Source organism: Elephantulus edwardii, unplaced genomic scaffold (assembly GCF_000299155.1).
Source record: "Elephantulus edwardii isolate Elephantulus edwardi_28Jun2011 unplaced genomic scaffold, EleEdw1.0 scaffold00113, whole genome shotgun sequence".
Taxonomy (NCBI): domain Eukaryota; kingdom Metazoa; phylum Chordata; class Mammalia; order Macroscelidea; family Macroscelididae; genus Elephantulus; species Elephantulus edwardii.
Window position 1 is genome coordinate 2,371,617 of NW_006399863.1, and position 25,559 is coordinate 2,397,175.

Sequence of the window (25,559 nt, forward strand, 5' to 3'; positions counted from 1 at the left end):
TTTGTGTATAATCTGCATGTTCAGTCAGCAAATATTTGAGCACCAAGTACTGGGCCAGGGTCAGGGAGCCTACCACCCAGCCACAGTCAAGGATGGGGAAATGCAAGGTACTGTGGAAGCCCAGGTGTGGTCTACACGCCAGTCGTGGGGATGGTTCAGGACCAGAGTTGTTCTGCTGTGATGGGGTCACCCACAGTCGGGGGCCAACTGTCTGGAGATCCTAGAAGAGGTGCACCACTAGCCATCTGCTGTCAGAAGTCCTTCTCAGGAGAAATGGCCTGAAGCTAAGACTTGAAGGATGAGTTGAAGTTAGGCTGGGCAAAGGGTGGGGCCCCCGACGCTGTGGAGAGGAAGGTTTCCAGGCAATGAGAACAGTGGGTACAAAGTAAAGAGGAAGAAAGATACTGGTGCCTTGGAGGAAATGCAGGAGGCCGAGTGAGTAAAGGAGGTGAGAAGAGATAGACATGGGCCTTTGGACCCATGTGAGAAGTTCCACTTTTGTCTACACTGCAGTGGGATGTCCTTACAAGGTTTGTAGCAAGGGAGATGAGGTTTTCATTCTAGAAGGATGAGGGAGGGATGAGCAGAGGCTTCGGAGGAGAAGGAAGCAGCTGTGTGGGCTAGGGGTGTTCCCCAACCATGGATGTGGGGAGAAGGTGTGGATGTGGGCTATTTAGAGGAGAGAAGGGAGATCAGGGTTGGAGAGTCAAGAGGTTGGAAGCAGTGAGAATGGCTCCAAGGCTCCAGTCCTGCCAACAGCTGGAATCCCAACTCCCAGGCCTCAGGCTGACACAGTGCAGCCTTGTCCCACCAGGACTCCTTTCAGAGGGTCAGGCTGGGCAGGAGCGCCACCTGGTGATGGCACCACAGCACTTCGGCGGTGAGGGCCTGACTGGTGCCCTCTGCGCTACACCAGGGTCTTGTTGGGGGGTGGGGGTGGGGGTGGGGGTAGTCACCGCTGCCCTCTCACCAGAAAAGTAACTGTCTCTAATTATTCAGCCGCTATCCACCCAGTGCCCCGCCTCAGTTCATGACTTCATTTAACACACACAACTCTGAGATGTGTCCATTTCAAGAGCAGGGAAACAGAACTCAGAATTGTTCGATCCTGGAGCTAGGAAACTGCTGCATTTTGACCCTTGCCCACACACCGCAGCAGGCCCAGCCCTGGGGAGCCATGGCAGATGGTGAGTGACTGGGCCCCAGGCAGGAGGGCACCTAGGGCTAGCAGCTCAGACAGCCTCGGGGTGACAACCAAAGTCCCCACCGGCTCCTGGGGTGCTGATGTCCATGCTGAGTCTCCGAGGCCAGAGTGGATTTGAGGGGCATTCTGTACTTTCTTGTACCCTGGGGAGCCATCTGCCATGCCAAAAGCACCCAATAAGGTCTCACCTGAAGGACACTAACGTACAAGCAGAGAGGGACAGAGATCCAGATGGGGGTACCGTGTGGAGGGCTGGACACGGGAGACCTGAGCCAAGTTCTGATTCCACGTAGTGTGACAGGCTGTGTGACCCCAGGCAGCCCCTTCTCCTCTCTGGACTATAACTGTCCTGGAAGGGTCCTTCTGGCTCAGAAATGCTCTGGTCCTATTATCTCAGGCCCCACCCAGGGAACGGATCACTGGAGCCAATGCTGGACCTCATTATAATCCAGCCTCAGTCTCTAGTGACTTACTTAGGCTGGTTTGCCCTGGGCTCAGGAGTGGCACTACCACTTACCAGTGACTGTGGGCAAGAAATGTAATCTCTCTGAGCCTCTGTCTTCTTGTCTGCAAGATGGGACTAATAACAATAACCCTTGAGATAGTGTGATCCTGCAGACTAAACTGCTTACAGCCCACTGACCGCCTACCAGCACCCCAGAATTAAGTGGGAGGCAGGAGTTGAAGCCTTAGTTCTCTTCGACAGCTCCTTGTGCCCAGAAAGTGACACTAGGGTTGTTTGGTTTGGGTTTTGTTTTGGGTTTGTTGTTTTTTTTAATTTGGTGTCTTTAAAAAAAATGGTTTACTTACAGAGATCATACACATTGTTTTTCACACCAGATCTTTCTCCATTCTTTGACACTAGGGTCTGCCTCAGCCTTCTCCTCAAACCCAGAGACACTCTCTTCCTCTGATCCTCATTGTGATTCCCAAGACAGATCAGGCTCTCAGTCTTCCGCCCAGGGCCTTGAGTCCTATGTGGCCCTCACATCAGCAGAGGGAAGTGGGCCTTGGTGAGAGGAGGAGGCATCCAGTTTTAGCACCAAGGGCCGCTTGGCCCAACAGGGACTGCAGTGTACGTCTCCCCCTTCCCCACACACTTGCTGCACACCCAGCCCCTGGTGCCGGAGTGGTGGAGTGGCAGGTCTCCCTGAGAAAAGCAGGTTCTTTCCAAGTGAGAAGCCTGACCAGGTCACTGGCTGGTTCAACATCCTGACAGTCCCCCAACCCCAGTATAAACCTGACAGTGTCCTCCAAGGCCTTTCATTGGTCTGGGCTCTGGCTATCATCCTTCTTTTTTTAAAAAAATTTATTGACTTTTTCAATCATTCATTGTTGCACATTTTCCTCACTGCCACCCAGTTCGCTTTTCTCTTTGGGAAAAAAAAAATCTTTCATTGTTGTACAATTTCCCCACTCCTCAGTCCACTTTACTATGCAGCTCTTGTTCTGGACTGTTGTTATGCAAATAATACCTAATCATATATTCCTTTTAAGCAGTCTTTCCCTCATCTGTTTCAATGCAGTGTACATTATTTATCCCCTTTCCCCCCCAACCCTGATGTCAGTCCTCTTTTATAACAGTGACAGTATGCAGTATTTGTCCTTTTGTGACTAAGATATTTCATTCGACATAATGTCATCCAGGTCACCCACTTTGTATAATATTTCATGAGTTTCTTGTTTTTTGATGCTGCATAGTATTCCACTGTGTGAATATACCACAGCTTCTCTAGCCATTCGTTTGTTGATGGGCACTTGGGTTGTTTTCAACTCTTTGCTATTGTTGCAATAAACATGGGTGTGCATATATCTGCTGGGATGGCAGTTCTGGCTTCTTTAGGGTATAATCCCAGTAGTAGAATTGCTGGGTCAAATGGTATTTCTATTTCCAACTTCTTGAGAAAGCACCATACAGCCTTCCATAGTGGTTGCACCATTTTACACTCCCACCAACAGTGAATAACAGTTCTAGTTTCTCCACAACCTCACCAGCATTTGTTGTTTGCTGCTCTGTTGAATTTTGTTCTTGATACTGGGATGAGATGATATCTCATAGTTGTTTTGATTTGCATCTCTCTTAGAGCTAGGGATTTTTAACATTTCTTCATCTGTTCATTCACCATCTGAATGTCTTCTTTTGGTGAAGTATCTGTTCATATACTGTGCCCGTTTTGTGATTGGATTGTTTACCTTTATCTTCTTGTGGTGATCGAGCATTCTATAAATTCTAAATATAAGTCCCTTATCTGACATATCATTACAAAAATATTTTTTTCCGAGTCTGTAGCTTCCCTTTTTACCCTGTTGGAGAAGTTTTCTGATGTGCCTAGGGATTTGATTCTTAGAAGGTCCCAACCTCCAATATGGAATGAGGCTCATTGTCAATAAAACAATTGGGCCAATTGGCAGCATCAGGATGGATGGTGAAGAGATTGAGATTGTTCACAGCTTTAGTTTGCTCGGCTCCACAGTCAACACTCTTGGCACCAGTAGTCAGGAAATTAAAAGGTGTATTGCCATGGGAAAGTCTGCTATTAGGGACCTCTCCAAAGTACTGAAGAACAATGGTGTCTCTCTGGAGACTAAGGTGCATCTGGTACAGGCCATGGTCTTTGCAACCACTTGTTATGCGTCAGAGAGTTGGACAATGACCAAAGAGGATAGAAGAAGAATTGATGCCTTTGAGCTGTGGTGCTGGAGAAGAGTATTGAATGTACCATGGACTGCTAGGAAAACAAACAGATTCATCCTAGAAAGGGTTAAACCGAGTGGCTTCTTGGAGGCAAGGATTCTGAGGCTCCATCTAACATACTTTGGACATGTTGTGAGGAGAGACCGGTCCTTGGAGAAGGACATCATGCTTGAGGGACAGCACAGAAGGGAAAGGCCCTCTATGAGGGAGATTGATTCAGTGACTGCGGTAATCGGGATGGGTGTATCGGATACGGTGTGATTGGCACAGGACAGAGCAGAGTTTAGGCTGTTGTACATAGGGTCACTAGGAGTCACAAGCAAGTCGACGGCACATAACAACAGCAACATCCTCTCTGATTGGAGGTGCTACCATCCTTCTAACCCCCACCATCCCCCACAGCACCTCAGCATCTCCGACGGGCTTGCAACTTCCTCAAAGTGCAGTTGGTGCACAGTCCCCTGCCTGAAATGACCTCTCCCCCCTCACCTGTCCCCCCGTGAACTCCTATAACCCCCCCAAAACCCTTGAATTGAACTCAAAGCCTTGCTACTTAAGTCACTACTAGTAGTATGAACATCACTGGAAAACTTAGAAAATGCACATGCGTGGGCCTCGCCCTGAAATCTGCATTTTGGTAAGCTTCCTGGGTGATCTGTGTGTAGATAAAACTTGGAGAAGCACTGCTTTGTATTCTCCTGATTCCTTCATGGAACTCTTACACCCCACTGATAAAACAGCAGTGCACACTCATTTCAGGTGTGAGAGGGACCGAGGTAGTCAAAACCATTAACAACCCGGAAGGCTGGAGCTTCAGCCAATCAGGAAGCACTGTACACTGAAAAGAAGCATCCTCCTGGATGTGGCAGCACTGGTGCCCAGATGGCAGAGGGGGCTCACTTAGCAGCCTGCTGTGCTTGTGTGCCATGGGTCTGTTCTAATGCACAGTTACCCTGTATCTAAGTGCTATTTTAACACCTAGCAGAGCCATCACAGGTGAGCTAAACACAGCTTCGCTTAATAGGTAGGCTCTGGAGCTCTGGTGGCCTAGTGGCAAGGAGCTGCAATTACAATCCCAGAGGCGCACGGTTCGAATCCACCAGATGCTCTGCTGAGGAAGGAGGGACAATCTCCTCCTGTACCAGTCAGATCCGATTTGACGGTACACTCACACAAAAATAAAAATAAATAAATAAAATTAATAGGTAGGCTCTGACCCAGCTGGGATCGTTTCTGTATGTGTCTTGAACCACTTCTCTCACTGCAAGTGACTCCCTTGCACAAGCTCACACACATACACACTGCCCCGAACGTGGCAGCAAATAGCTGTTTTCTTGAGAAAAGTACTGCTGCGCTCCACTTTGCCCAGAGCAGCCTCCAGTATTCATTCTCTCCACAGAACAAGGACCTAGTTCCTGAGCCCACCAGCACTTCTCTGTCTCTCTCTCTCTCTCTCTCTCACACACACACACACACACACACCCATGTATACCATCCCCAAGACCCATGGGGAATGAGAAGAAACAGCTTCTGGGAGACACATGGCCGCAGCAAGCTCATTGCAACAGTTTTGCCATCTCCAGAGTCACCGCCGAGGCTGGAAGTCAGAAAGGAGAGGCTCATGCACCTTTCTTTGTGTCCCTGTAGGCACACTGCTACTACAACATCGTGAAGAGCTTTACACAAGTGCTGGATGAGCTGAGAAACGAGCCAGCGATTCAGCAGGTGCTCAAGCGCCTCTGTAACCTCTACGCCTTGCACTGCATCATGACCAACGCGGGTGACTTTCTCCATGACGGCTTCCTGTCTGGGGCCCAGGCAGACATGGCGAGAGCAGCCTACCTGGACCTGCTCCACCTGATCCGGTGAGTCTCCAGGGTCAGCCTTCAGAAGGGAGTCCAGAGACCTTTGTTTGCAGGGCGCTTCACATTCCAAACCTTAGAGCTCCCAAACCCGGCCCAGTGAGGTCTGGCCATAGCAGCAACAGCCCAGGAAGCAACAGCCCAACTCTAGCGTTAGGTAGGAATAAAGTGGTGGGCTCGTTAAAAATGACTGCGGGAGAAATCTTGGAAATATTAATGCTTAAGAATAAATCCTCTAGCTACCTCAGGTGAACTCTTCAACACTGTCACAGAAATAGGAAAAATATCTAAGCTACACCTTAACAACAGCACTCTTTTCCCCCTCGTTTAGATTCTTTATTTTTAAAACTGATAAAAAGATGTGTTTTAACATCTCTTACCAATGTCATTCAGTTAGTTCTGACTCAAGCTGACCTTCCAATGTATCAAACAACAGCACTCTTAATCAGGGCTAATATTTAAGGAGCACTTACAGTGTGGGAAGCATTGTGCCACAAACTTTTACATACATCATCTCATTTAATCCTCACAGCCCTTTGAAGTGCGGGTCGTTAATTGCCCAATTTTACCAGGCAGGAAATTCAGGCTTATGGGAGTTAAGTAACTTACTCAGAGTCACACAATTAGCCAAGAGGGAAAGTGTGTTACAACCTCACACCTGTCTGAGCCCAGAGTGTGCTCTTCGCCTGTGTGTTCATTTCCAGCACAGCTCTGCCTTTGTTGAATGTGCTTAAGCAAACTCTTAGCAAGTTTAGTAGACACGATTTCATCTTCCATCCACTTCAAGATGAAATTAAAAAAAAAAACACTACAAGTTATACATTGATTTGTGAGACAGTAATATAGTTCAAAATGCTCCATAAATGCAATGCAATTTAGGGTTATGAAATATTAACTACTTTGCTTCCATCCTGTTTATTTCATATACAGTCGAGATGATTACTTTAAAAGCAGATCAAAACCAAAGCCTGTTTGTGACCAGAGTACTGGAAGAACAGATATGCACTATAGACTGTAAATACAGAAATGTTGGCATAAGAACACTGTGGGGGTTTTTTGAAACCCCACTGGGCAAAAAACGATGCCTCAATTGTGGGCTCCGTGTGTGTATGAGAGACAGAGAGAAACTTTTCTCCAGAAGTTCCAATACTATTTATTATCAATAGAGCTAAGAGAATAAAAGGGGGAATATAAAAATTCTTTTAAAAAATGGAGATATCATCTTTTGTACCATTTATGACTTTGCAAAAACAACGAAGAGCTTTTATCTACCAGTAACTTAGTTTAATTAAATAATTAAAAATGGTCAAAAGGGCACTTGATGTGAAACTCCTGGTATTAAACGTTCCTCATAGAAATTAAGAATTCAATAATGGAAACTACATTAATGAACATAATTAAGTATTGCTCAATTCATGCTCAAGTGGGTCGGACTGTCTGAACCACATGGCATTTAAAACCATATGAAGAGTGCAACAATGAATGAATGAAAACCCAAAATCTCTGTAAATGTTCATTAAAATTAATAAAATTTAATAATTTAAAAAACCCAAAAACCATATGAAGAGTGCAACAATGAATGAATGAAAACCCAAAATCTCTGTAAATGTTCATTAAAATTAATAAAATTTAATAATTAAAAAAAACCCAAAAAATCATATGAAGAAAATAAAGTTTGTGCAGCCCTGATTAACAGTGATAATGAAACACAGATCGCCTTAACCCCACAAAGGCATAATTCTTTTACCAACAATAGCACTTCAATGTCCGTCCTGGCTCCAGAGACGTGAAAATTCAAGACAGACTGCACTTATACACACTGGCAACTCACACATGCCTCAAACCCACAGACAGACTGATTTAGGGATGTTACAGTTCCTAAGAGGCCGCCTGACAGCAGTCATCAGTTATGTAGCAGGTTCCACTCTTCATGGCTCTGTGTTACAGTCCCGGCCTTGATTATTCATTCCCTCTGTCAGATTTCTGAGACGTCATACTATTCTTGGTGACAGCAAGAAGCAGCTCCCTGTATGATGTTAATTAACTGACCCAGGTGATTTTACATTATTTAAGTGGACCAATAGTCTCAGTTGGGGACTTTCAGGTCAAGGTGGCAGTTTGAACTTACACGTTTACTTCTGTTCACTCTCAAAACCCTTAGTAAACAGTAGCAAATGGATTACTGTTCTTAAAAAGGTCTGCGCCCACTGAGACAAGGACAACAGGAGTGGAAATGTGAAAATTAGAAGGAATGACCTGTAGTAAGTGACTTAGACTTGAGAAAAGAAGATCCTGCACCAGAAATGGGGAAAGCCCAGGAGCAAACAGGTTACACAAGAGAACTCAAATCAACCGTGCCTGGAACCTGGGGCCTGGCGTGTGTGTGTGTGTGTGTGTGTGTGAGAGAGAGAGAGACAGACAGATAGAGAGACAGACACTGACAGAGACTGGCTCAAAGTCTATATAAGGAATTGGATTGCCCACTTCCCTTCTCTGTGGTAATTAAGTCTTTCTCCAAACCCTCCCTGGTGTAAGGTTAAAGAGAGGGTCTGTGGGCTGAGGAGCATCAGGTAGCCCTAAGGATGAGCTTGAAGAAGCCTTAATGGGCCAAATGCTGGCACCTCCTTCCCGCAGCCCTTCTCCTGCCCGTTCCCTAACTACTTGCGTCCACCAGGCTAGTGCCCTGTAGGAAGGTCCGATGACCCCTCTACAAAGAATCTGAATACTCCAAAGGGAAGGAGTTAAAGACACTGACTGACCACAGGGTCCCTCAGTGGTCCTCACAGTGCAGCCCACAGTGACCAGCAGCACATCCACAGGCCTCCCACAGCTGACACTCAGGGATCCCCAAACATCTGAGAGGAGCATTCAGCATAAAAGACAGAGACCAAAACAAGCAAGAACAATGTGACTCGGAGGAAACAGGGGCCCTGGAGGTGGCAACAGGGGCCCTGGAGGCAGGTGGTACTTGTTACTATAATGATGGAGATGTTGCAGCCACCAAACCAGAATATCTCTGAAATCTTAGAAACAAAAGTAGATATGGGGAAACTTGGCTGAAGGTTGGACAATGAAGTTGCAGAAATCTCACAGGAGATAAAAATGGAGTGGAGGAGGAGACAAGTGGATAAATTATAGCTGTCCATCATCTGGAAAAGAAAAAATGTCTAGAAAAAGACCATTGTCCCCTAGTGGTGCATATAGTTAATGCATTCCTTAACGCTGGAGGTTTGAACCCCTCAAGAGAAAGTTCTGGCTATCTACCTCCTTGCTAAAAATAAGCCACTGAAAGTCCTGTCAGCACGATTCTCCTCTGGCATACCTGAGGCCACAGGGAGTCACAGTCAAGGGGACAGTAACGGTCTAGGGGAAAAGAAAGACGGTGAGAGCAGAGAGCAGCAAATTCTTAACCAAAGAACTGAAGGAAATATTCTAAACTGAAGGCTATGTCTGTCTGAGAAAGGCTACGAATAATTGCAGAGACAGGCATGGACACACAGTAGTAGACTGTGAAGTAGGGGAGGTGGTCAGTGCTCTGGGAAAGGATAACAGGGAAGGGGCTGAGGAATGTGGAGGGGAGGGTGTCACTTTAAACAGGTCCTCCTGGGAAGTGACATTCCAGGGAAAACCTCAAAGAGGTAAGGGGGCCAGGTGGCTGGCTGGGGACGGAGTATTCCAGGCAGAAAAGAAATACAGGTGTCGGAGGCCAGAATGTGCTTGGCTGTGTCTGAGGAGGAGACCTCAAACCCGGGGTGGGTGACTGAGGTGCGGAATCGGGACAGAGGTCAGAGAGTTAGAGGCACACAAGGAGGGGGAAGGGGACAGTCGCTGCAAAGACTTAAGACTTTGGCTTTTACTTCGTGTGAGAATGGGAGGGCTTTGAGCATCAGCCAGAACCTGGAGTAACTTAGTGTATGTGCTGAGCCAATCACTCCTGTCCTCTTAGTAACAACAGGCCGGGAGGGGACCCAGAGTGAAAAACAAGGAGGTCAGTCAGGGGACTGGTGCAAGCGTCCAGTGAGAAATCACGGCAGACTGGCCTGGGGACAGCACTCAATTTGGTGGGAAGTAGCTGAAAGTTGGATGAATTTTGAAAGTAGAGAAGTGTTCTGTCCAGTGGGCAGAGTGGTCATTGGCTAGAAGTGGGGATGGTCAGAGGAGGCACAAGATGGGCAAGAAGACCAGGAGGCTTTTGGAGTGACGTCTGAAGAGCCCGTTAGAAATCCAAGTTCACCTGTCAGGTAAGCAAGTAGGGGAGACTGGAGATGCATTTGGAAGTCATTGACTTATGCGTGTGGGATTTAAAGCCACAAGGTTGGATGCTGTCACAAGGAGCACGTGCAAGAAGTGCAGTGTCTTGAGACACTCCCAGGTGCAGCGATTGGGAGGTCGAGGAGGTAGCCATGACCGTGTCACTCAAGTGATGGGAATGAAAACGTGAATTGGTCCAGGTCACAAGTAGAACTGGAAATTATAAACATAAATGAATTATGTCATAAAAGGAGAGCCAAGGTATAGCATGGATGATGGAGGAGGAAGAGTCTCGCAGGCCTGTTTTCCAGATGGGAGAAAGGACAGCATGTTTTTATATCGGTGGCCATGACTCTGTAGAAAGGAGAATGGATGTGATGTTGTGTAGAAGAGGCACGAGTCCTTGAACAACTTTCTCCAGTCGGCAAGAGGGGAAAGCTTACTTGAACCCTATAATTATAAGGTTGTTTTCTCCCAGTTATATATTAAGGTGGAGGCACAAAGTTGATGGGGGAAATAGAATATATTATAGTGTTCATTAAACAGGTATGACAAAGTAAAAAAAAAGTTGAAATTTTAAGGGAATGAATATTATAGACAATGACATTTCAGCTGGATAAGAACAAAAATGAGAACACAAGAGGGATGCAGGGGTGGGGGGGGCATTAAAATAAGTGGCCATGCCATTAAGTCAAAAAGTTGTACACAGCCCTGTATGAGGCAGGACTTGATTTGTTGTACACAGGGTTTTCATACGAGAAGGAGCTGATTTGACAGCAGCTAACAACAACATATCCAAGCACCTTAGAATGATGATTAGCGGTCATCAAGAAAAAATTAAATTAGGTGCAGTATGTCAGTCACCTCAGATGCTTTGTGAAATCGGTTAGGGAAAGTGTAAACCATTACTCACATACTATATTTTACAGCTTTTGCTAAAAGGAATGAAAGCCTTAAAAAATATAAAAGCTTTTTAAAATGAAACCCTTTTTAAACATTTCTTTTATTTACATATTTTCCCCCAAGGATTAAAAGTTTAATAAAAGGTTCCTAAGAATGTAAACATCCCCTCCAGTGTTGCTGTAGAATAGATTTAGGTTCAGTTTCTGTTACTTATTGTAACAGGTTCAAACAAAAACATAATTTGTACTAAAGAATTAGAAAAGCCGAAACAGTGGAAAGAGTACACCAGACAGATTTCTAGAGCCTGTCTCCTCCGGGCTGGTTCCGACTCATCGTGCCCCTGTGTGCGCGAACAGAACGGCCACAGCCTCCTCTCTCCAAGCTGGTGGGGGGTTAGAAAGGGTTTCCTTCTGCTGGCAGGTGAGTGCTTAACCACTGAGCAACCAGGTTCTTCCTTTTAGACAGACGGGTAGTAAAAAGAGCACGGCTGGGATTACAGACACATTGCAGGTGTTGATGACAAGATTTTAGTGTGTGATCTTAACAGGGAGGGAGGGAGAGTGTGTGCAGAGCAGAATTAGTGGGACAGATTCAGAGAACTGAGGCCAAGATTTCGATGGAACATCCACACAGACAATAAAATCACTGTGTCTTACAACAGGATAGTGGCGGGGAGAGAAACAGTGAGCGCAGGGGGAGAGCACAGCAACAGAAGTGAGGCGGGGATGGCCCAGCTGTGAACGGGATACATAAGGTCGTAATAATAAAAACACCGTTTCTAGTCAAATGTGTAACTCCATTGGAAAGCAGCAGAGCCAATAGGAAGATGCCCCCCACACCACCCCACTAAGGCAAGGGGGCCAGAGTCTATCCTACTGGAGAAATCAGTCATTGCCTTTCAAAATGGAGAGTTGATACCTGAAAGCAGAAAACCAAAAGCAGCATATAAATATAAAATATTTAGAGACATTTGGGTAAATGGGGAAAATAATCAGCTGAAAGTCTGAAACAAGGATATACTGGATTTTAACTTTCGTTCAAATTTGTTACTTTAATTACAGTCCCCACGTTGTAACGACACGCTTCCAGCTGCATCCCATGGTTCTTATTTCTGTTCACTCTTCTGTCCCATCCCTCTGTGGTTCCTGAGCTTTACCCCCGGTTAGATCCTTCCCTTCTCTTCTTGGCTGGTTGACTGTTCCAAGGTGCACCTTGTCACTCTGCTCTGACCAGCAGGAAAGTGCTGGGCACTCAGAATGATCATGACCTGTAGTCCTCATTGCTTTTATTGAGAAGTTTCTCATTACCTGTTGTTGTTGTGTACCGTCGAGTCAGCACTGACCCACAGCTAACCCTTCAGTGCGTTTTCAGAGAATGGCATGGGAAGAGACTGCCCATCCTTCTCCCACAGAGCAGCTGGTGGATTCAAACCACATGCCTTTGGGATTGCAGAGCATCTACTTGCTACTAGGCCACCAGTGCTCCCTTTCATTGCAATAAAATATGTTAAATGGAGTCCAAGATGTATTTTCTGTCTCCTATTTGCTGACGTTCCCTGTTTCCATAACCACATCCATATCAGCGGGAGAATCAAGGTCTTGCAATATCACGCAGGGGGTTTGCTTTGTCTTAACCCAGGCAGCTCCTGCCTGCCTGGGTCAGCTTAACCCCTACAGCACTTCCCTGATGTTCACCTTAGATGTCTGTTGTGAGGCTGAAAGTTGAGCTACAAGAGTGAGTTCAGCTCCAGACTCAAAGAGTGATGGAGGATTATAGTGTCAGGGGGTTCCACCAGCCTTTGTTAGACCCGCAAACCTGGCCATTTTTACGCCTTTGGGTTTTGTTCCACATTTTGCTCCTACCTAGTCCATGACCCTCTACTGTGATCATTTTAGATTGGTCAGAAATGGTAGCCAGGCAACACGAGTTCTTCTCATCTCAGGGTTGTGGAGGTTAAGGTTCATGGCTAAGGTTCTATTTGTCATTTAGACCAAACTTTTCTATGCATCTTTGCTCCCCTTCCGTGTTCTGGACAGAGTCACCTTAGATGACGGCATACAAGCTTTTGAGATCCTGGTCTCTACTTACCAAAGTAGAATGCAGAACATTGTCTTTGGGAGCTGTTAACACAGCTGACCTTGATGTTCCTTTAGACCCAAGGACCCAGAATCTGCAACTTATTGCTCCAGGCTGTTTGGTTAGGATTAAGAAGCTTGCATCACTTTGCTGCCTGTTGGCCCTGCTAAATTCACAGCTGTATGCAGAGCACACAAATAGGCACGTAGGATCATCTGCCAAACCTGTGTATGGTTGAGGTGTTGTCCCTTCACCTGCCCGCGTCTGACCCTCCTGCCTGCCTGCCTGCGTATCCACTTTAAGATTGTTATTAGTGATAATGTAGGTTTATGTATATAATAATGTTTACTTTTGCTGTCTAAGGATATGCTGTTTTTAAAATAACAAGCCTTAGAGAACTACCTGACTCTTTATAGTATGCATATATAATGGATAAAGTAGTAAAGACCTAAAATATTGTTTCTCACACATTCCTTCATTCACACTGCTTCATATCTTAATTAACCATGTATTGTTTTAGAAACTTAATCACAATTGAGCTATGCCTACTATAACCCCTTCTTTTCAGGTCTCCTATAGAACTTTACTAATTCCTTCACCCCCTCCCTCCACCCACCAAATTCCAGTGACCTCGTGATTCCCAACCGCCCCACCCCCCAGCTCCTTGCTCCCCTCCCTTCCTCTTTCGGACTTTCATCCACATCATACTAGTTATCTTATCCTTCCCATTTTATGCTAATGGTCTTATGCAGTATTTGTCCTTACGAGACAGAATTAGTTCACTCAGTATAATGCTCTCCAGCCTCATATGTGAATGAAACACAATGAATCTGAATTGTGTATGCAAACCAATATAAAATTTTTTTAAAGAACAAAAAAACCCTAAAATAAATAAAGCTTGATTGTTGGAAAAGTGAGTAATGCAAATTACTGGGTGTCATTATTCACCATTACATAGTAATTAGAGCCATAATGGAAATCTCACACAATCTTATTTTCTCAGGAAGGACGCCATCTTGTTAACCGATGCTTTTGACTTCACTGATCAGAGTTTAAATTCAGCACTTGGCTGTTATGATGGAAATGTCTATGAACGTCTGTTCGAGTGGGCTCAGAGGTCGCCAACCAATACTCAGGTAGTTGAGTGCAATTTATTATAAATTATTTAAGAGAAGAGAACCAGCGGTGAACACACATCCATGTTTCCCCACTTTAATTGATTTCCATTAGGTTGAAAATCACTTGGCATAGTATGTCTGTTTAAAATATTTTTAGCAAATACATAAAAGAAACCAGGAGCGGGGATGTGGCTTGGCAGGAGTTCTGAGCCTAGACTGCAGTCGGCAAAATGGACTGCTTGGAACTTGGTAAAGGGAATTAGGAGGAAGCCCCAAGCTCTAAATCACGGCTCAACATACCCAAGGGCTTACACACTCAAAGCCGTGAACTGGCTTTTAAGTAACAAAAATAAGAAGATAAATCACTGCGGTGATTTAACCATCTCATTTTCAGCCTTTTAGCTTGCTTTTGCGTAGACATAAGGGAACATTCAGAAGTGATAGCTTGCTTGAGGGTGGGGGGCTGTGGGGGCATCTCTCTCAGACCTGACTGCCCACTACGGACCTCCCTCCCCTTTACTCCGAGGGACACAATGCCAGTAACAAAGAAGGCTGTAGCACAGCCCTCACTAGCCCAGCAAAGCCATAAAAATAACAATACAAGGGTTATGGTGAGGTCCCCGCTGTCCCAGGAGATAATACCAAGACTCTATATCATTAAATGAGGGAGAGTGGGGGAAGGGGAGCTCCCACAATCCAAACAGTTTGGGGTCAGAGTCCCAGGCTTTCCGCTGTGAGCTTCACTGGGAAGAGTGACAAATGTCAATGAGAGTGAGGAAATAAACTGTGCTTAGAATTTAGAATATGTAATGCAAATTTAATATAATGATCAGAACAAAGACAACCTATAGGTACACAATAGGTTAAGTTCTACAAAGCAAATGTGTTTGCAACTTAACTTTTTTACCTCTTCAGCCAAATTTCAGAAAAGGTATCTTAACACCTCATCAGATTGGCAACTCTAGGGCTTTCATTCACACGTAGCATGGTGTTAGATTCACTCTTAACAATGTGCATTCTGTCACACCTTATAGCTTAATTAAAATGGTTATCTAAAGTTGTGTCACAACCAGTTACTCCTAAAATGGGGAGAAACTAATTCATTACGGTCATTCTCTATCTCCTAAAAGACATACTTTAACCTCAACAATATAAACAGTTACCTAGAGAAGGCGTGGCATGTCTCTGCTTAGTGTGGTCAAGATCTTTCAGACGCATTATTTTTTAAATGATTAGATCTTTCTCCTTTTAACAGTTAAATCATGGTATAAAAATAACAGCAGTTTTCCCTGTCTACTTTAGCTCCTGGGATCTAAAGTAAAAGTCTGCCCTCTGGTGCTCCCAGGGCCTATCCTACTCAAATACATGCTGAGAAATGCTACAGCATACAGCTCAAGTGTGTTTTACTAGCTACACCAAGAAGCATTCCAATTCTTGGATTTCAACCCCCCGTACTGAATGAAGCTTTACTCTCTAATATCTAAAGATTCGGGTAAATGAGGGACAGATTAACCCACAGCATCAACAGGATCTGGCAAACCACTGGTGCCCTTCACTTCATTCACTTACCTCTCTCTCTTTCCTCTAGCCTGGTGGAAGGGATGGTGGGCTCTCCTTCCTAATTCCAGGATCTGTCCAAGAGCAGACACTAGTTTAAAGGATAGATGAGCATGGGATTATGGCCTTCACAGTGAGGAGGAGGAACTTGCTGCATATAATATGCTGTAGATGCTCAAGATCCTAGCTTACAGTTGTCAATTGAGACTCACAGTGACCTCCTGCGACAGAGTGGAGTGTCCCTCAGGGTTCTCTGCTAGATATAATCTGCACGGAAGGAGACCACCAGGTCTTTGTGCCAGAGTCACTGCCTGGGTGTGAACCGTTCGGTTAACAGCTGAGCGCCGGCTGTGGAGCTGTGGGACTCCTTCAGTGTATACCACACCTTGCTAAAAAGGTGACAGGCACAGCAATGCCGCAAGTTAAGAATGTGTAGTTATCAATGACCTTGGAGAACTGTTCTAGGCCGTTAAATGGCACTCTTGATTTCTCAACACATTCCTCGCTCCATCACCAAAAAAGCACTTTTAGAGGCAGTTTTTCTAACCTGCTTTACATGATTGTGAAGATGCATTCAGAGACTTCCCCTCATTTGCATTAGAAGGAAAAGGGTTATCTCAAATAAAACATTGTTACACTGAAGCATGTCTTGTAGACAAAAATGCAACTGGGAATATATTTCCCTCATCTTCTTCATGACAAGAAAAAGGCTATGTTTAGATAAGGGTCATAGCAGTCTCTTGTGCCTGAGATGAGTTACATGTTGAGATTTATCTCCAGATAAGATGATGCCCTCAGCCATGATAGCTGCCTTTTCTCCTGAGCTGGATGCTATTTCAAGCCATTTTCTCCATCGTGAGCTGCAAACAGCTTCTCCTCCCTCCCGATGTAAATTCATCTTTAAGTAATTTCCTATCAACTCAAAGAGTCAAGGAACCACTGGGTATAATTTCAAAATAAGAACCTTATGTCCTCCCAACTATTCAATTGTAGGAGTTTGTCCTGGCAGCTAGCTGGGCCTAACACATCTGAGTCATTCATTCAGTCATGCCAAGCACAGAAAGTGGCCTGGGTACTTGGGGTACAGTGGAGGACAAAAGAACACAGTCCCTGTTTCAAGGAGCTTCCAGTGTCATAGATTAGATGGAGAAATTAATAAATACTATAAAAAATAAAGCGAGAGCTAGGGAGGGAAGAATTCAGACACTGAGTGAGAGTAAAATGGAGATCATCTCTTTGACATAAAATACTGCTTACCCAATCCATCCTGGCTTTGTGGTAAGTGTTCAATTTCCAAGGGCCTCTAAGAGTCAACCCTTTTATTCTTATTAAATTCCCAAGCCCACTGCATTCAAATCAAATTCCTCCTCACAGCAACTCTACAGAGAGAGAAGTGCCCCACAAGCCAAAAGCAAATGATCGATACACTGTGTTATGGTGTTTGTTTTGTTTTTTAATTGGCCACCTGCATTCACAATCTAAAATCCGCATGAGACAAGGAAGGATGCCCTTTGGAAAAAATGTTTCTCCATATGTTCACACAAAGTGAATTTTAAAAATAATTTTGAAAATTAAGGAACTTACGCAATGTTACTTTTTGGAGCTAAAAGCTTAATTTGAAAGTAAATGTCATTAATTCTCACAGAAATATTCCATGTTAATAATGCATTTCTTTCTGCACACAGGAAAATTCTGCCTATGAGAAGTATTTAAAACCACTATTACAAAATCGGAGAGCCAAGTTATAAGAAAGAACCAACAGTGTTCAAGAGCCAAACAGCAACACTATGTGAAAATAGTACTATGCCAATATATATAAAATTATATTTTAAAATTACACTGTATGTGTGTATGTGTGTGTGTGTTTTTAAAGAGAGTCTTTATCTTTTGAAGGTATATTCTGAAGTATTTAAAAATAAAATTATAACATCTGTCACTTCAAACTAATCCAGGAGGAAAAAGCAAGAGTGAGTATTTGTTGGTCAATGGTCACACAATATTCATTATCCTCCACAATAAAACAGTATCACTACCCATTTGCAGTACCTATTTTGTTGAATACTAAGTTTCTTTGCTTTAAATCTAGCGAAAGTTAACAGACTCTAATTAGTCTATGTCTGTCTTTAGCATATACAGATTCTAGGACTTCAATGAATACACACTTGCACACACAAGCTCTCTCTCCTCCCTAACTACCTCTTGGTAGTTTAATTATAACTAAGTATAATTAAAATATAATTTTAATAATAATGATTATTAGGGCCCTAACCATGCAGACTAACACGAATTTTTAAAAATCAAATCTTCCACAACGGAAATTACCTTAAAACTTCACACTAACAGAAAATAAATGTACAAGTAGTTAAAAAGAACAACAAAAAAACTTCACACTAACACACATACTTGATTCAAATTGTCCCTATAAATAACAAGGCAACACTTTTCACATAACTTTCAACCGACCAAGATAAAACACTCTAAATTAAATGTCACTAAGCAAATTAATTTGTAAAAAAAAAAAAAAAACACACCACCACCTCAGCTGGCTACTTTTCCAAGTTTACTTATATAAACATTCATTTCCCTGTAGATAATAAAATACATCTGAGGAAATTTACCAAATGCAAACTTCTGTCCACTAAATGGTGCCAGAAAGAAATCTCCTAAGATTTTAACTTCTGAAAATTTAGAGCTAGTATTATTTCCATTTCTGTACCTATTCTCAACTCCAGTGATTTTACTGTACACTTAGCTAATGCAATAATAAATGATTGATTTTTCAGGTAAACCACCAATTAATTTGAAATGGTTTTCCAAAATTATAGCCTTGTATTAGCACACTGATGTATTAAAATCACGGTCACCTGTCAATGACACTGAAGTGTGAAGTCTGATTTTGGTATGAAGATGGTGGAAAGGGGACTAGTAGAGGTTTCCGGGTGCTAGTGTAGTGATCATTTATCATACCTGAAAGGAGATTTTCAGACGACGGGCAAAAAATGTTTGTAGTCAAGTGTTCTCATTCTTGTTAAGGATTGAACTATATATATCTCTCTCAAAAAAATGCACTAAGAAATTTTATTTTTTGATGTGTTGAAATCTTAACCTCTTCACCCAGACATGACTTGTTTGGAAATAGTGCTTTTCTTTGGTTAACAGTTGAATTCAAGAAGGTCATACTGGAGTGGAGTGGGTCCTAATCCTTGTCGTGCATCGCGTACCACTGAGTCAGAACTGACCCACAGCTGATGCTTCTGGGGGTTTTCAGAGGCAGTAACTGCACAGGAGGAGTTTGCCCACCCTTCCCCCGTGGGGCAGCTCGCGGATTTAAGTCACGTGCCTTCAGGACTGCAGCGCAGATTCTTAACGCTAGGCCACCAGCCCTCCCGCTCCTAATCCTTAGTAGGTGGTATAACAGAGAAGTAATATTCAACTCAACTATTGTCAAGTTGCAGCCAACTTATAGCTGACCCTCCAGTGAGTTACCAGAGGTTGTAAATCACACGGTGGAGATGGCCCATCTTTCTCTCATGGAGCAACTGATGAATTCACGCCTGCAGAGAGGCACGACCTCTCGGTTAACAGCCCAATCCCTTAGGGATTATGCCACCAGAGCTCGTAATACAGCAGAAAAGACAAGGGGACATCTGTGAGTCAGAGAATAAGAAATGCAAGCGGTTATCAGAAACTGAAATATAAACCAAAACCAGGAAGGATTCCCCCCTGAAGGGTCCCCCCAAGGGAGCCCCCTCTTGAAAGATCCACCTGAAGGACCCCCTCCCTGAAACATTCTCCTCCCCTCCAAAGAATCCCCCTGCAGAGAGCAGCCCTCTCCCACACCCTAAGTTTGGACTTCTAGCCCCAAGAACTGGGCAGAGGAGAGAGTTCTGTTCTTTAAAGACACCTCTTTTTCAGTATTGGGTTGTGGCAATTTAGGACATAGATAAACCACTTTTCAGAGAACCTCAGACTCTCCTCACAGACTTTAGGTTCTCCAGGTATGATCTGCCCCGAGGGCACAGCCATGAAGTGCCACCTGTTTCTTGGAAAATCAGGGAAGAAAATGGCACGCTTTCCTTCTGAAAAGTGCTCTAGCCAAACAGGAAGAGTCATGGGGAAAGTAGCTCAAAATGAAGTAGACAGACGGGTGGCTAAAGCAATGGGCTCACGTATGTCAGAGACCAGGAGGACAGCACACGCTCAGGCCAGTCGTGTACAGTGTCACTGTGAGGCGTATTCAACTCGACCACACCTGAAAACAACAATCCTTCCTCTGAGTGACTTCCAAGATAACAGAATCAAATCAAGTGCCTCAAATGGGAAATATAATGAGGTGAAATGTTAAGTACCCATTTCTCAAAGGTTCAAAACCTCCATTTCTTCTAATCAGAAACAAACTTACCTTTGACACTAAAAAAACATTTGTGAGTCTCCATATTTCACTAAAGTAGCTAAAGAATTTGTTGATCCTGTGCCTATTATGAGTACAAAGTTGGATTCAGCCATGATGGTGACTGGAGCTATCAATTGGTGGCTTACTAAAGAAAATTCTATCAACTCCAACGTAAGTCCCATTTGAAAACAACTGTAAGTTCAGTGTTCATACAGCGACTCTCTTCAGATCACCTCAGTAATGCCTACCTTCTGCTTAAATGGCACTGTTGAGTTCTGATCAACTGTAAGCAACCCCGTATCCCACTGAGACCCCTGAAATCAACTACAAATGTGCTAGAGACAGTAGTAGATACTGAAATGGAAAACGATGCATTCTTTAGACAAGGAAAATGATTTTCCCCTTTAATAGTAACAGCCAATAAATACAAACCTAATTTTCATATTTCACTTTTTTATTACCTCTTTTCCTGGTAGACAGTACACTTGAGAATTATACTGGACCAGGCATAGAAAGTAAGAGTTCTACCACAGGGACATTTTGTATCTGGAATCCAATATAAATATTTCTATTCAGACATTTCCATGGCTACAGATATTTGGTTGCTTGATTTATATGCATAGAAAGAAACAGTTGTCACAACTGTAAAAAGCAGTACTTAACAAGTACTTTAAAATGATTGGAACAGTTTTCCTTTACTATTACAACACTGTTTATTGGTCTGGCAACTTAAGTCACCGTGCAGGATGTTTTGATTTTTCTCAAAGGCTTCATGAGCACTCAGCATTTCCTTTCATTCCTGCATTTTTAACTGTCTAGTTGAGTTAAGGACCATTTAATCAGATATAATTTTAGCACTGTAATTTAAAAAAAAAGGCTCTGTTAAAGGGTAGATTATATACCATAGTGATTTCAAATTTCTTTTTATAAAAAAGGTATCCGGAGATTGAACAGGCACACGCATGCTCGGAGTGAAGGGAACAGACGTGGAGGAGTTGGCTGAAGCACACAACTTCCTTTCTGGACCTCAACTCCTTCAAATAAATACAATTTTTAAAAAAAAAGGAAAGAAAAGAAATCCCACACTGTGATTTAAAAAACAAAACAAAGCCAACCAGTCTCTTCCACATCTCCCGGGAAGTTCATTTCCAGGAGCTTCTGGGGCGGCATTCAGTCGTCTGTCTTGCGGGCCAGCCTGCAGAAAGTCCAGTTGTGCTCCACCGTGTTCTCGTTGGCCCGTTCACTCATGTGATGAACCCGCGTGTTGCGGATCGTGAAGCCTTGTTTCGTAATGTATTCCATCAGATGCACCCGGAGAGAAACTTCCTGGTGATAATCACAAGGTCCGAAAGTAAAGGAGACCTGGCAGTCTCTGGTGTCCATCATGTGCTTGTTCCACTTGGTAAAATAGTTTGAGATGCCTTCTAGTAAGGAATGGACCTTGGTGGTGATGGTTAATTGAGTTATGATGACAGCTACTGGGTTAGAGTACTTAGAAAGCTTCCGAGTACTGGATAACTCCACAACTTCTTCAAAAGTATCCACAGGATACAAAGGCTTAGGGTCATTGAGACACTGAATCAAGGGTTCAATCTGATAAAAATCTGCTTCTTTTCGAAGCAGATCAAACTCCTTAAAGTCCAGGGGTAAAGTCAACTCTGAAGTTCTTAAAAAGTTGAGGACATATCGGAAAAGAGGTCCATCTCGATCAATGAAGTAATTGCCTTGAGGGTCTCGAGCTGTGGGGAAGTCTCCGCCAAACATGGCTCCAAGCATAGAATCTGGGTAACGTGTCAGTGTGGTGAGAGACGTTGTATACAAGTGTCCACCTACATTTAATGTGACCGGGTCAGTCATCTGAAATGAAAAAAAAAAAAAAAAAAATTAAAAAAAAAATAAAATAAATCAGTCACCTGAAATGAAAAATTTGAATCCTAATTTTGCCAAATTTTAAACATTAAGAGTAATGGGCAAAGCAAGAGATTCCTCCACGCTATGATGTATTTAGCAAAAGCCATTTTACATTAGTTAAGTCTGTTGTCAGAGACCTCTCCAAGGTACTGAGGAGCAATGATGTCATTTTAAAGACTAAGATGTGCCTGGCTCAGGCCATGGTCTTTTCAATCACTTGCTATGCATTTGAGAGCTGGACAATGAATAAGACAGACAGGAGAATTGGTATCTTTTCGTTTCTGTGTCTGAGAATAATACTGAATATTTTGTGGACTGCCAAAAGAACAAACAGGTATGTTCTGGAGAAAGTGGAGCCACAGTGGTCGGTGGAGGCAAGGATGATAAAGCTTCATCTCACATATTCTAGGCATGCTGTTGGGAGGGGTAAGTCCTAGGAAAAGAATATCATGATTGGAAAGGTCAACGAGAGAAGGTAAAGACTCCCAAGGAGCTGGACTGACACGGTGACTGTAACAGTGGGCTTGTGTATGTCGGAGTTGACAAGGATGACCCAGGAGAGGGAAGATTTCAGATCCACTGTTCACACTCTCACTGGGCGCTGCAGCGAGTGGACTTGACGCCACCTAACAAACACTGCTAATAATGAGGTAACTTTCCTCAGTAATAAACCTGTCCAGACTGAGAGACTTAACATTTGCTTTTAATCTGAAGAGAGGGGAAAGTTAAAATCATTTCTTTAACGAGTTACTCAAAGAACGGAGGCAGGAACTTGTAGAGTGACTTACGTTTGGGCCCCACAGCTACAGCTTTCAGGTTAGAATATACAACAGGAAGGAAAAAGCCAAACTAGAATATATTCAGGTAAATTTTTTCCTGATTTTTTTAAAAAAGATTTTTCATTTTTTCTTAACTCAGTTTAATATAAACAACACTCTTGGCACCAACAGTCAAAAAAATCAAAAGATTAATTGATCTGGAAAAGGCTTCTGTCAGAGAATCTCTCAAAAGTGCTGAAGAGCAATGATGTCAGTTTGGAGACTAAGGTGCATCTGATCCAGGCCATGATTTTCAAAATTACTTGCTATGTATCAGAGAGAACTGGACAATAACCAAAGATGACAGAATAAGAATTGCTGCTTTTGACCTGTGATGCTAGATATGATAGTATATGAACATATGATAACTGCCAAAAGAACAAATAGATTTATCTCAGAGAGGGTGACAGCAGGCTGTACATAGGAGGCAAGATTTTTGAAACCGCATCTCACATACTTTGGCCATGTGGCCAGACGGGACCAGTCCTTGGAGAAGGACATCATGGTTGGAAGTGTGGAGAGACAGCTCAGGAGAGAAAGACCTTTGATAAGATGGACTGACAGAGTAATTGGGGTCATGGAGTAGGTGGGTCATAGACTGGCTCAGGATAGAGCAGGGTTCACCACTTCTGTACATAGGGTCGCTATGAATTGTAGGTAATTTAGTGGCACCGAGCAACAACAACAGAAATGCACCTTATTACAAATTTCCTGGGCTTTTTTTCTCTCTAAAAAAAAAAAATTTAGGAAAATCATTAAATTTATTTTGAAAATAAATATAGCAGGTCTGATGGAAAATACAGAAATGGTGATTGTTGAATATGACAAATATATGTCTACCACTCAACTGTACATGTAAAGATAATTAAAATGGCAAATATTTACCATACTTAAAAAGAAGAGAGCGAGAACTATCAAGTCTAATCTTGACAGCTTTTTCATGGACGTATTATTTTTTAATACCCAATGCCCTCCAGTCAATGAAGAACCACCACCACCACCCTCTATCCTGCTCCCAGCACTGAAATCTCCACAGGAGGAGACTGTTCACCCTCAACAGAGCAGTTAGTGGATTTGAACTGTTAAACTTCCAGTTAGCAGTGTAAAAGGTAACCCATACTACCTAAGTGTAGAGTATTTTTTAAATCCAATTTAAAAGGTCCAGTTTACTCAATGTTGTTGTTGTTGTTATGTGCCATCGAGTCGTTGGCGACTCATAGCGACCCTATGTACAACAGCCCTAAACCCTGCTCTGTCCTGTGCCAATTACATGGCCTCTGACACACCCATCCCGATTACCGCAGTCACTGAATCAATCCACCTCATAGAGGGCCTTCCCCTCCTGCGCTGTCCCTCCACCTTACCAAGCATGATGTCTCTCTCCAAGGACCTATCTCTCCTTACAACATATCCAAAGTATGTCAGACGAAGCCCCAGAATCCTTGCCTCCAAGGAACAGCCTGATTTAAAACCCTCTCCAGGATGAATCTGTTAGTTTTCTTGGCAGTCTAGGGTACATTCAATACTTTTCTTCAGCACCATAGCTCAAAGGCATCAATTCTCCTTCTATCTTCCCTAGTCATTGTCCAACTCTCTGATGTATAACAAGTGATTGCAAAGACCATGGCCTGTATCAGGCGCACCTTAGTCTCCAGAGAGACTCAATATATCAAGCTAAAAAATAAATCATAATTTGATAGCATGTTCATTTACTTTTGAAATTTTAGTTGTTACAATCTGGCCTTTAATTTTTAGAAGTAGTCTAAATAACACATACTTTTTTCCTTAAAAATTATATTCATGCACAAACATCTATGAATGGGATCTTCTAAAAATTAAGTCCCTGTGTTCATAAAAAACTTTTCCAATAGGATAAAAAGAAAACCTACACACTGGGAAAAAAAATTTGGCAATGCAATCTCAGACAAGGGTCTCATAATGAAAGTTTACAGAATCCTACAGGGTCTCTGCAAGGAAAAGATGGATAACACAATCACAAAATGGGCAAAAGACATAGAAAGACTTTTTCACAAAGGAAGACATTTAGATGGCCAACAAATAAATGAAGACATGCTCAGACTCACAATAAGAGATGCAAATCAAAACCACAATGAGATACCATCTTACCCCAGTAGTAGTAGCAAAGTTCAACAGGACAGCAAAAAAATAAATGTTGGAGAGGATGTGGAGAGATTAGACCTCTCATGTACTGTTGGTAGGACTGTAAAATGATACATCAACTGGGGAAGGCTGTTTGACATTTCCTCACAAAGCTGAACATAGAAATCCCACATGGGCCAGAGACGGAGTTCCGCCTCCAGAGACGGAGTTCCGCCTCCAGACACGGAGTTCTGCCGTCAGACCAGGAAGAGACCCAGGAATAGCAATAGTCAGCCATCCACCGCGGAACTCCAGAGGAGCGAAGACTACCTGACACTGTGCGACACCCCCCTGCAGCCCGTACCTGTGTGACCCCCGACCAGCGGGACCCAAGCCCCACCCCCCCTCTTGGTGGTAGTGTCCAAGCCCTGCGCTCCTTACCCCCCTAGTCCCTTGCTTCCACGCACCTCAGCCCACACCACAGCCCTGTGAGCTCAAGGCACCACCTTGGATCCAGCCGTCACCTGGAGCTATCAACTGAGCTGTTGTGGAACTAACCTGGCAGAAGAAAGGCCGTAGGATCTTATCTGTGTTTACTGGGGCTGATTATCTGGGAGAGCACCTAAGGGCGTGCCCACAGGTGGGGAAATTGGCCAGCTCTCTTGGGTTCC

At 43.5% G+C, this 25,559-nt stretch overlaps 2 protein-coding genes across 2 annotated transcripts in view; one reads left to right on the plus strand and one right to left on the minus strand.

Moving 5' to 3' along the window:
* Window positions 1–17,414, plus strand: part of ACOX2 (acyl-CoA oxidase 2, branched chain) — a 33,758-nt gene extending 16,344 nt beyond the window's left edge. The window contains exons 12-14 of the mRNA XM_006892193.1: window positions 5,547–5,764; window positions 13,995–14,127; window positions 17,352–17,414. Of these exons, the coding sequence (XP_006892255.1) occupies window positions 5,547–5,764; window positions 13,995–14,127; window positions 17,352–17,414 (414 nt within the window). The remainder of the gene's footprint in view (window positions 1–5,546; window positions 5,765–13,994; window positions 14,128–17,351) is intronic.
* A 3,088-nt stretch (window positions 17,415–20,502) lies between these two features.
* The window catches only part of KCTD6 (potassium channel tetramerization domain containing 6), a 9,912-nt gene continuing 4,855 nt past the window's right edge, over window positions 20,503–25,559 (minus strand). Inside the window, exon 2 of the mRNA XM_006892194.1 lies at window positions 20,503–21,916. Within this exon, the coding sequence (XP_006892256.1) occupies window positions 21,230–21,916 (687 nt within the window). The 3' untranslated portion in view covers window positions 20,503–21,229. The remainder of the gene's footprint in view (window positions 21,917–25,559) is intronic.